Raw genomic sequence first — 12,938 nt, forward strand, 5'->3', positions numbered from 1 at the left:
CTGCGCTGCAGGCGCGGCGCGGGCGCCGGCGCGTACCCAGAGTTCATCGTTCAGTTCGCGATTGGCTGCGTGCGCGCGCAGTACTCACACATTTCAAATTTAAATTTAGATCCCGGCACGACGTTCAAAAGTAAAAGGAAGAAAAGGTGCCTAGTTTAATTTAGAATTAAAAGGACGCAATGGCGCTACGCTGGACGGTAAGCACCTTTTAATTTATTTTACTGTTGCTTCAACACATATTGGCTTATAATTAAGATGAGATTATAATAAGGGACTCCCAGGTTACGTGAGCAACATGTCTCAGATAAGTACATTTTAATGATTCATTTCTTAGATGACTGACAATGAACTTACTTTTATAGAGTTACGAAGATAATGTATGACAAAGTTCTTTCTTTGTTTCATCCACTTTTGTATAATTTATTACTCATCTTATTTTACGAAGGTTCGATGCAACAAAGTTTCTTTTGTCAATTTTATCATTCACTTACATATATGCATATAAAGGTATTTATTCATCTAAACTAACAGAATATAAATAAATTGAAACTAATGATAATTAATGCGTTTTGACCCGTTACTAACTTCTTATTTTGAAATTTACTTAAGCTCTGGTAGAGTTTAAATGATCAATGCTGTATAGGTTGTTACTTACGATTCAAACAAAAGAAGCAGTAGATAATTAGGTTCCTAAGTTTAATTTAAAAGTTCACTGACATTTCCGTGATAGAAATTTGCATGCACTGCCCAAAAAACTTTGTAAAACGAAGGTGTTGTGTGAATTTTACCATTCCGTAAAAGAGTTGCTTAATTTTTCTATTTTCTTTTGACCTTGACTTTCTGGAGGTGGAGGCCTGGAGTCCTAAACACAGGGTAGTAGTTTCGGTCGGCTCCAGCCTCTACAAATATCTACCATGTATTTTGGTAGAGGAAATATAAATTTTACTTACGAATCCAACGCCTAGGACGTCTAAGCTGAAACTTAGAACTGGGTGTACTTGAGAAATACCTTATATATAGGTGCATATCTATTTAGGTCTTGTCAAATAGGTTTATTGCCCTAAGCTATTACACGGTTTTCACGCCTCGGCCGACGACGTGCGTCGCATATAAGTTATTACCTTTTTCTTCACTTCTGTGAATCTGCAAAGGGCTTTTTACTACTGGTATTTAGTGTCGTTGCGTTCCTGCCAACAGCAAGTAGGCGTCTCGCTCGACACACTTTCAAGTCGTAACTTCTTGTTTATGCTATATTACTTTTATTTTATTTACATTTACACGGGTAATCAAACCACATCTAAAGCTTGAAAATAAATTCATAAGTATTTCGTGGGTGCTTTAATAAAATAAGTAAGTGTCTATCTATATCTAACCTACCTAGATTAATATCCTTAGATCATTACAAATTCGTCGTGTAATTCTTATTTCTTTTAAATAAAACTAAGTTTCCTTCAACTATTTCCGTTCTATCATATTATATTTAGTGGCCGTGTTTTGTTAGTTTGAAGCATGTTTGAAGGGATGTTTAAAACATACGTATGTGTCCTCTTTCAATATCTACAAGATCTGTAACTAAAGAGCAAAGACTTCTTATCTGATCCTAACACTTGTTTTCCACCCTTTCTTCCGAATCTCATTAACTAAATCGATACATTTATTTATCTCGACTACTCTGGGCGCCATCCCACTCGCGTCAGACAGAGTACTCCAGGGCGGAAGACAAGATCGAAACCACTGCTCTATTATTCCCTAAAAAAGTAGCATGGAGACCGCTACACTGACAAGAGCGTGGCTCTTAAAATAATGATGATGATTATTTATCTTACTACTACAGCTATAACATAATACATAACATACTTATTCAGTAAGAAATATTCATTCCTGCAGTCTGCTGACTCTACCCCGTATTGTTACGCACATTTTGTGTACAATCTATTTCTTCCTCCCATGTAATGAAGCAGCATAACACCACTTAGTCAAATGAGCCGCGAGTGTCCTGGGATATTGTTTACTGCCGCTGGATCCCGGCCAAGGTCGAGATCCTTTCCCTTCATATCACGTCATCAGTACAGTTTAAAATTAGATTCGGAGGGCCAACAATTAGCTTTTGTATTCGCATTCATGCCTAGATACGCATATAGATAATCGTAATCGGAGTAAGCAGCGGCCCGGACGAGAGCTCTCAGAGCTCCTCATTTGTCCGGCCTAGTAGTTAAATGATTTTTGCAGCAAATCTATAAATAATCTTAATAAGTCACGTCAAAAAAAGGAAGTAAGCAGCCGTACAGCGCCTGCAGACAAAACTCAGGGGAACTATACGTAATTACGTACATAGGTGTGTAGTTTGCTAAATTATATTCCATGCCGACAGGTCTAAGAACTAGAGGTAGCTCTATATAAATTATGTGATGTGATAGGTACTAGGGCTTTTCTTGTTTATTTTCTTCTTTCAATGTGCGATCAATGACCGACGCAACCAACCCTGGTAACAAGGTCACTATGGAGCCGCCAAAGGCCCTTGACATGGCTCATGTATCGACTACATACTTACAGTAAATAGTGATCGGGCCGACTGGTTAACGTTGCCCTCCTGAGCACGGATCATCTTACTTTTGGACAATCGGAAAAGAATGACCAATGCTACTTGTTTATCATGCCGAGCGCGTTTTAAAAGTCGCCTTAGATGGACTAATTTAACAGCGATGGACAGTATCACTACAGAGTGAATGACAAGAACGTCTGCAGTAGTCGCCCAACTCCTTTTAACTTCGGCCCGGTGAGTACCCTTCGTTTTGGTTGAAACCAAACTATTTAACTGACCCCAGGGGGGATAGAGTCATCTTCTCTGCCCTCTACTGAGGCAATTCCTGTTCGGCGCGTCTTTACCGCAGGGGTGGGCGCCTCGTACATCAGTAGGCCGGAGTGAGATGGTGGCTGAGTTCGGATAGGGATCCAAACAGGATATAAAGTAGAACCCTTGCCCAGGGTTACGGGTGAAGATCTCAACGGTTGTAAAGGCGTAGATGGGAACCATCGGTACGGCAATGCAGGACCGAAGGAGCAATAGTCACAGAAACTGTAACCTGGAACCTGACAGAGGCGGAGAACAGGAGTGATATACGGCTTTGATTGAAATAGACTACCCTGGGCGACAACCCACTCGCGTCAGACTGAATACTGCGCGGCGGCACGAGAGCAACCATTACCCTATTTCCTCTAAAAAAGTATCATGGAGAATGCTAAACCGACAAGAACGTGGCTCTTAATGATGATGACGTCAGTAAATCGGCACAAGCCGAAGAAACCTAAGGTTTAGAATAACAATATTTTTGTTTCGGTGTAACCGGTCCGCGGCGGCGGTTCGAATTGCTCTATGCGGTATAACCATATTTTGTTAGTAACAAGTAAATCTTATGACTAAGTTAGTAGCAGGTAACACACATCTACCCTCTTCTATAATACCTACGTCCATCACGTAAGACTAACCTATTAATGTTCCCTTACACGACATTCTAATTTATTATAAGCAGGTAAAGACCTTTGGCGGCTCAATAGTAACTCTGACACCAGGGTTGATAATCCACCTCACAACCCACACGATAGAAGAAGTTAAAGACTTAAAATGGTATAGCAATACCTACAGTACCTAATAGGTTAAAGTTTCATTCCGAGCATGCGTCAAACAGTTCATCGCGAATGTAAAACTTATTAATTAATAACATTATGATAACACCGATAGGTATAAGCTGGAAGATCGTTGGATGGAAGATAAGGCACGCTAGTTTAGACTATTAATTATTGTCTAGGGACCTAGTTGTGAAGACTTTTTGTAGGTACCTACCTAATCTTCTTCTATCGTGTGGGTTGTGCGGTAGATTACCAACTCCATCAACCCTGGTGTCAGGGTTACTATTGAGCCGCCAAAGGCCCTTGACATGGCTCATGTAACGACTACTTGAGGATACATCAGTAAGTAGAACTTACATCAGTAAGTAAGTAAAATGTTTAGTAATCGGGACCGATGGCTTAACGTGCTTTCGGACAATCAGGTGATCAGCCTGTAATGTCCTAACCAAACTAGGGATCACAAATGATTTTTTGGTTCCCACCGGGATTTGAACCCGGGACCTCCGGATCGTGAGCCCAACGCTCAAACCACTGGACCACGGAGGCCGGCACGTAAATGAACCTACCTAATTAGGTTTATGCATTAGCTAAAGCTATTTGAAAAACAGGCAATGAGAATAATATTAGAGATTTAGATTTCTAGGCAATGGTTAGAATTAGGTTCTCGATGTGAAATGTGTCACGGAAGACGAAAACGAACAGTCTAATACATCTGTTCGTCTAAGCCGAGCATTGCTCAATACCTATTAATAATACTCGCATAAGTATACAGTTACACCAATAAAAACACTATTAGTGTAGTGTCAACCTAAGCCAATCCCTCCGAATTAAGCGCAACCGAATAATTACCGAATCATCACGCCCTTCCATCTCACAGTCGTAGGCAATCATGAAAAATGATCATTTTATTACGCCATTGCCTCATCCGCCGCATTAACATAATTGAAGATTTAACTATCGCCGATATATCTTGGGCCGGGGTTTGATGATGATAATTAAGTATCACAGGCCACGTAGAGTGGTCGTAAATATAGTGACTCTCAAGTAATACGATGTTTGTGACCAAGAATTAATGATGTGTTAGGTCTTAGGTCAATGTTTCAGATAGAGGAGAATCTATTAAATATTTTATCACGTGTGCGTGTGACCGATATCTGTGGTTTACAAGCTAGACTTTGTAAGGTATATGGCCCGGACCTGACGCCAGCTATATACAATACGATATACGTCTTGATATCAACTCGGAATCATGGTCTGACTGAATCATTCCTCAAATTCGTTACGATGTCACTAGGGTGTTAGTGTAGGTATATGTATTTATAACCAAATATACCTGTCTATAGCTAAATATAGTACATAATAATCAAATACAACAAGAAATCATTAAATATAGTTGTGGATGTAATTGTCGCCTACATGTATGGAGATAATACGTGAATTAAATAAAATGTCGTAAACAGAAGCCAAGTATTTTCCTGTTTACATTTCAATAACATAAATAACCCAAGTTAAAAGTTAATACAAATTAATACGACAGCGAACAATTAAAGTAGGAGTCAATGTAGGACTATGTGGTGTAGTTAGTAGGTGTCTCTAGTGTACTCACTTATTCTCCTGCGGCCCAGATTTCCAGACACAATAGTTAAACAATATGGTTTAGATTTTAAAAGGACTCCACTCAAAAGTAATGTGGATGAATATAGAGGTAGGGGGCGACCCAAGAAAGTGTGGATGGATTATGTAAAGATGGATATGTGTGCGAAAGGTGTGAGTACTCAGATGACGAGTAAAAAAAAACAAGAAAAGTAAAGTAGTAGTAGTAGTAAGTGCAATAAAGAGTTTTTGACGAGTGACAGAAATTAATGGAACAGGAATAATGTTGTGCCGACCCCACTAAGAGTGGAATAAGGGCAGCAGGAATATATAGTGTGAACAGGGGGGGTGAATATCAAAATGTGTCAAGTTTGGTGGCGACTGTCATATAATTTTTTTTTTGGGAAAATTGGGAATTGAAAAATTCCTTTTTCATGTCGGAACCCAGGATCCTTTTGGATCTTTTTCATGTCGGAACCCAATTTTTCACGAAAAAATAATATGAAATTTCGCCACCAAACTTGAAATTTTGAGATTCACCCTAAAATGGCCTTATCTAAGAAAGTAATATTGCTTATTTGATTACATTGCGCACTTACTTTTATATGCGCATATTGCAATATTGCTTTTTTAGATGAATTGTTTTGATGTGGCCATTTTAACCCCCCAGTTCTTCTCCTTTCTTCCACATATCACGTGGGATGTCTGCATCTCATAGGGACCCAAGCTACTGGCAGATACCTAATACTTAAGTAAGCAATAGTTAAAAAACCACTTCGAGGCAGATGGCCGAAACAACATAGATAGGTAGGGACTGATAAAGGAAGGCCGGTACTGAGCAAATAAGATCCCGTCTAGCTGACGAGATAACCCCGGGTTATCTGCGCCTTCTCAATTATTCAGCATTCTATTAAACTGTTAGCGGGGGCTAGGCTGCCCGCTTACCTACCTACTTGGTGTCTATTGTGCGTTTCTTAGCCTCGATTATAAGTATTGAAGCTAAGATTTACTTGTTAATCAGTCAGACCATTTTTCCACCTAAAATGTAGGTACTTAAGTAAAGCCACAGCATGAAGAATAATACCTACTACGTATAGGACTCGTCGTCGGTAACTCTCTGCTCCGCACCAATTCGTATAGGGAACCGACCTCATCCCCTCTGGGTCTCTATACGTGTGCGTCAAGCTAGCGGCCTCAAAAAAAAAATGGGCACGAAAAAATAATTTGACCATACCAAAAAATAGTACTCTTATTGAAAAAAATAGTACCTGTTGTAAAAAAATTAGTACCATCACGGTTCTGGATTTATAGCCATGTTTTATTGCACTTGCTAGCTTGACGGTGAGCGAAATTTGGCGAGAGTTAACGACAAGGTCTTTAGCTTTGATTTAAACGCCAAAAAATAGTACCGAAATAGTACTCACCCCCTGCAAAATACCGAAAGTAGTACTTCAACGGTTCCAAAGTTATAAAGGCAGTTCTTTGATCCCGCTAGCTTGACGTTTTGAAAATACCTATTATCTGGGGAACGCTTGCATACTTCAGTATGTAACTAATGTCAATAAACTCGTATGAAATAGTACTCCCTACCATCATAATTTTGATCCGATTCTCTTTGTAGAAATGTTAAAAAATCATCATAACCTATGCCATACATTTGTTGTTGATACAGTCACGTAGACAATTACATAACCTCACAATTTATTCGTAAGTATTGCCATTTTGGAGGTCTACCCTACCATTTCTTTGCACTTCAGTGCTGCTATTACAAAAAATTCCTATTGCATACACCCATATGCACTAATTTTAATAGAAAATGGCTGCATGGGTCTAGTTCTTATCGAAAACAATCTGTGATTTTAATACATCATAATACATTTTTAATCTGCTGTTTTATTTTATAATTTATACCTTCATGTTGAATTTGTTACGGATCGAAGTGTTTGTTAATAAACAATTTGCAGTATTTGTAGAATAACTCAAAGAGTTTCAACAATGATATTACTTTCATCTAACAACCCTGGCACTTCACCAATTTTTACCCAAAAATGGGGAAAAATACTGAAATCTGACAACATTCTTGACCATGTGTAATAATTTTGTTCGCGACTGTACTTGTCTTGATAAATGTATGACATAGGTTATAATGACTTTTTGACATATTTCTACAAAGAGAATCAGGTCCAAATTATGATGGTAGGGAGTACTATTTCATACGAGTTTATTGACATTAGTTACAAACTGAAGTATGCAAGCATTCCCCAGATAATAGGTATTTTCAAAACGTCAAGCTAGCGGGATCAAAGAACTACCTTTATAACTTTGGAACCGTTGAAGTACTACTTTCGGTATTTTGCAGGGGGTGAGTACTATTTCGATACTATTTTTTGGCGTTTAAATCAAAGCGAAAGACCTTGTCGTTAACTCTCGCCAAATTTCGCTCACCGTCAAGCTAGCAAGTGCAATAAAACATGGCTATAAATCCAGAACCGTGATGGTACTAATTTTTTTACAACAGGTACTATTTTTTTCAATAAGAGTACTATTTTTTGGTATGGTCAAATTATTTTTTCGTGGCCATTTTTTTTTTGAGGCCGCTAGCTTGACGCACACCTCTATACTCTCTCTATATCTATGTATAACTATCAACCGAAATTAGAAATTGGCAATCAGGGAATTCAAATTTCAATTTTACTAGGTACCTTAATATATTCATTCAATAACAGTCGCATTCTATTGCATATTGTTATTGCTTGCCAAGTCATAAATCTGCAAGACAAGTTGCTCGGCCCACGGAAATGTGAAGTGTATGAATTATTTGTAATTCAATTTATTCAAATTCCAATTATTTATTGATACTTAATTATATTAAATACTAAATGCAGAGTTATGTTTGTTTATTTCTTCATTGTTATGCTACAATTTATTATGATCCGGGCATGTTGCTTGCTAAATTAATAGATATCAAAATACCATAGGCTTTGAACTATTCATGTTCGTGTAGATTTAGTAAATTAATACGATAGTGAACAGTTAAAGTAGGAGTTAATTTATAACTTAGCTTAGTCAATAGATTCATTGTGTGGTAATCAATAGGGTATGGTCGTCTGGAAGAAATCGCTTTAAGCGATAAGACCGCCATTTGCCATGTACCTAGTTAAGAGTCTTTTGTAATTATTTATTTTTATTTTGCTGCAATAAAGTATATTTGTATTTGTTCTTTATACATTTACAACATACTTATACATAAGTAGGTCCCTAATTTATCTGCTAAACATCGTAAAAGTCAGGTAAGAGACTGTATCGTAAACACAAAACGCAAATTCCAAAACTAAGCTGTTTTGCGGGCTTAGCTAGGCATGCCTATAGTATAGAGTGTGTAGGACAGAGTCCTATGAGCTAGTATACCTGTATGACCTACCTCGTCTGTCCCCAGAGAGTGTGGTGGTTGGCGGTGGCCGTGCTGCTATGGACTCCACACGCGCATAGCAGAGAAGTTACGTAAGTACTTAAATAGTAACTACTTATTATTACATTTCCTAAGTACTTATACCTAATACACAGGAGTGCATTAGGAATAAATTTTGTAAGTAAATCTTTTTTAACCATCTTATTCAAAAGAGCTTAGTACTTACTCACAGACAAGTCGAGGAATTGATTTTGTGGGATTTATTGTATTAACGAATCTTGCCTTGATGAAAGATATACATTTACTTATTACCTCGTAACCGCGTTAGTTAGTTTGGTAGGTAAGTAACCCTATTCATAAAGTAAGGCTCTTATAATGTATCTCTTAGCTAAGATAGCTATGATATAGATAGGTAGGTATACTTAGTAACTTTATGGTTATGATCAACTCCATAGTGATTGAAAGTTATTAATCCATCCCTTTAAGAAGTTATCCCTAATTATCCCTTCGCAGATTCTATGGAATGTTTGGAATAATAATCAGAATAAAACATAAACTCACGACTATATACCAATTGCGGTAGTCAGAGATACATCCATCGCAAGATGAACTAAGTACCCACACCTAACCGAGCTTTCTGATACGTGATAGATGGTGAGCCGTATCCCCGGCGGTAGTGTGGTCGAGCCAACTGTGTTAAAACAGACTTAGTAAGTTTTTATTCGTCAATGTTACTTAGGCGACTGTTATTCGGCGGATCTTCAAAGCACTGGAGTAGGTAAATGGATTGAAGAGATCTATCCTCAACAGTTAACGTAGATTAATATGAGGGCCGGATTGAATAACTATTCATAACCAAAAGTAAACTTGCCTCCGAGGAGCATAGGAGCATAGGTGGTGTTCTGCAACATTTATCTAAACACGACGCACATTATGCAAGTAAGTAATTGTAAGTAACGTAACGGTGTAAGCTTTTATTATGCAACATGCAGATGAGAAGTGAAAATTGACTGCTAGGTACCTAGCCCTATGCCCTTCGCCCAGGCTTCGAATGAAGCAATACTCACTCAACTCGTGTAGGCCGATATACGTAATTATTACACTGCTAAAGCACGCTCAATAAAATTGACGCTTCTAACTTTTATTGAGTTTGCATAAGTAGGTAAGTACCATCACGTACCATTATCAATTTATAGAGTTATATACCCATAAAATACCTTCGGTAGTTTGTTTGAACACTTGACTTTATCAGAGACGATTTCCAAACCATATTTTTAGGATTCCGTTGTTGCTAACGTTTTCGAAATTGAAAGATTTACATCGAATTCGTTATACCTACTATGAGAACTACATAAGATTGGTATCTTTGTCTATAGATTGCGTATTCCTTGTTCGGAAAAACCTGGTAAACACCCTCAAGCGAATGTGCCATCTTATCTGCTCCAAAGATCGATTAAATCGCTAAGTTCGAGCTTTCAGGCCCGTTATCTTTCGTGACAATAATACCCATTCTTTGGTTCGGGGTTTAAAGGCTATATACATACATAAACTCACACCAGTAATCGCTAATGGGGTCGACAGATACAAGTAATCAAAGACAATTTGTAACCACTGTCAATAGCAATTCCTAAGATGGACATGATGAACCTTATGGAACAGGCATAGCTTATGGTGACAAGAGATCAGCCCATAACATTCGTCCATAATGTTAGATAGGACACAATCCCTCTGTTAAATCCTACGGCATGTCTGGAGGTCAAGCAGCGGAACGTGTTACCTATTAGTTTTTTATCCCCTCCCAGTCCATCATAGAAGCAAAAAGATTGTAACTAAAGACTGACGTTGTACCTAAATCGGAGGCCGGGGGGATTAAAAAGGCAAGGGGGGGGGGACGTCAAAGCAATTCATCTAAAAACATTTGCGCATATAAAAGTAAGTGCGCAATGCAAACAAATGTCAAATAGCAATATGCTTTTTTAGATGAATTGCTTTGACCCCCTCCCCCTTTTGCCTTTATAACCCCCCAGGCTTCCGATTTATGACGTCAGTCTTTAACCAACTATGAACTAGTACATAAACATCAGTTTCACGCTACACTACTTTATGGCGTCGTAAATACAATTATCGGCGTTTTGCGTGAAATGTGCTATAGTTTGCGGTGTCATAATGTGGTAATAATACAGCGAGGGGTCCAGAAATACACCCGGAACATTGCAGTAATGTTTATGTCAGGTATATTGGGTACAATATTAAAAAAAAAGCCCACCCGCTGTACCTAATTATTTTGACTTACTGAAAACTAAGCTACCGTTATCTCGGTAAGTAGGTTTAGGTACAGTAGGTCCATCCTTGGAAAGTACCTACCTACCCTACGTCCATCCCCATGAGCCATGTCAGGGGCCTTTGGCGGCTCAATAGTAACCCTGACACCAGGGTTGATAGGGTTGGTAATCCACCTCACAACCCACACGATAGAAGAAGATAACCGGGATACATAACAAAAGCTCACGACTATATGTCAATTGGGGTAGTCAGAGGTACGTCCATTGTAAGATGAACTAACTACCCATACCTCACCCAGCTTTCTGTTAGACTAACGTGATGACTAGCGTAAAAACTGGGATTCGATCTATCCCGATTTTTATCCAAATCGGCTCAGCGCGTAATATATAGCTAGATTTAGATTTTTTTTCCTTCTATCGTATGTGGGTTGTGAGGTGAATGAGCAACGTCAGTAACCCTGGTGTCAGGGTTACCTACTGAACCGTCAAGCGCTCCGGACACTTGACTTTTGTAACAACTACTTACATCAGTAAACTAAGGATCACTAAAGTGATTTTTGTGATATTTCCTCTTCGAGATTCGAACCCGGCACCGCAAATCATGAGCCCAACGGTCAAACAATGAATAACTACCTAACATAATATTTGTAATATTTGCTTTCGCATTTATGATGTTGGCATATAAAGTCGATCCGATTAGGTAATTTTAGGTAAAATAATAGGAACTTTATATTTCTAGGTAGAGACCTAATTAACTACTTACCTACTTATTTATGAAATCATTATTCTAATACTAAAACCCATAAAACTCTACCAACTTTGTGTTCGGCCGAACAAAACAAAAAAAAAACATATAGCTCTGTCAACATCAACTCATATTACTTATCTGAGTAATAAAATATTTTTCCAAGCACTCGGAATCATGAGGTCAAAGTTCTTACAAGGGCTTCTTGCACATAAATCTTGAAGACTCATTCATTATGTGAAACTAATTGAAATGCATCTGGAGATACGTATAACGTCGGCAGTCGGGAAGCATAAATCCCTATTGAATAGTGTACCATGCCACTTTGGGATTTGATTGACTCCATGAATAGACATACAGATAGTGATTTCAAGTAGTTTGTCGGAGAAATTCAGTAGGTAGCTTCGATATTTGGTCTCAGGTTGTCTAGATATATCAATGACTAACTACATCGCGAAACGACTTGATATAATTTTACTTAGTTCGTATAGGTATACTAACCTCATCGCAAAATTACTTGATCGCAAAATGACAACATAGCTTGATTGACCACATCTAGTGATGGGCAGGGAAAGAAAAAATTGGGTGGGAAAGAAAAAATATCGGGAAAATATGGGAAAATAAAATAAACACCCGAAAAATTCCCGAATCATGGGAAAATATTTTTTATTTAATTATTTTTAATCTTATTATTATTTGTATGTCGTTTCCATGTCTCGGGTCGGGTCTGTCATGGAGTCCCGGACTTTTGGAAGGCGTGCGTGGGGCCGAAGCCAACACGTAGAGGCCCCTTAAGACAATTTACTCTAAATGTGTTGTGACACCAACCGGCGATTATCCCTGTATGCACTATGGGAGTGCACCCAAAGACAATCCCTGGTTCGTGTAGGACTATTGCAGATTATGGGAACAAAAGGAACTGGGCTGTTGGGTTGGGGATTAGTGAACCTATATACTGGGGCTATGGGGGACTATGGCGCCTGCTCGACCAATGTTAATAACAGAGATACATTGGGCAGGCGGTGACTCGTCACTCACTGGTTGGGCCACCTATCTAGCCGACGCGACTGGACGGCAAGGCAGCAACATGGTTGTGAGCATCTCAGGGTGTCAAGAGGTGTACACCGCTTTCTGCGAGGCGGTTTACCCGCCTTACCAACTCGCGACTTATGCATCTTTCACTTCCACCCTGCGAGCGTATAGCTCTAACGCCCCACTCTGGCTGGCCAATGAAGTCAAGCCAGAGGTGAGAGTCCTGCGGCCCCCGCTAAGGTCCACTCCG

The 12,938-nt window shown here is 38.9% G+C and overlaps 1 protein-coding gene across 1 annotated transcript in view; it reads left to right on the plus strand.

The window, feature by feature from the left end:
- LOC126373664 (putative leucine-rich repeat-containing protein DDB_G0290503) overlaps window positions 1–12,938 on the plus strand; it is a 25,952-nt gene continuing 13,014 nt past the window's right edge. Inside the window, exons 1-2 of the mRNA XM_050019887.1 lie at window positions 1–197; window positions 8,657–8,721. Of these exons, the coding sequence (XP_049875844.1) occupies window positions 180–197; window positions 8,657–8,721 (83 nt within the window). The 5' untranslated portion in view covers window positions 1–179. The remainder of the gene's footprint in view (window positions 198–8,656; window positions 8,722–12,938) is intronic.

This window comes from Pectinophora gossypiella, chromosome 16 (assembly GCF_024362695.1).
Source record: "Pectinophora gossypiella chromosome 16, ilPecGoss1.1, whole genome shotgun sequence".
NCBI lineage: Eukaryota > Metazoa > Arthropoda > Insecta > Lepidoptera > Gelechiidae > Pectinophora > Pectinophora gossypiella.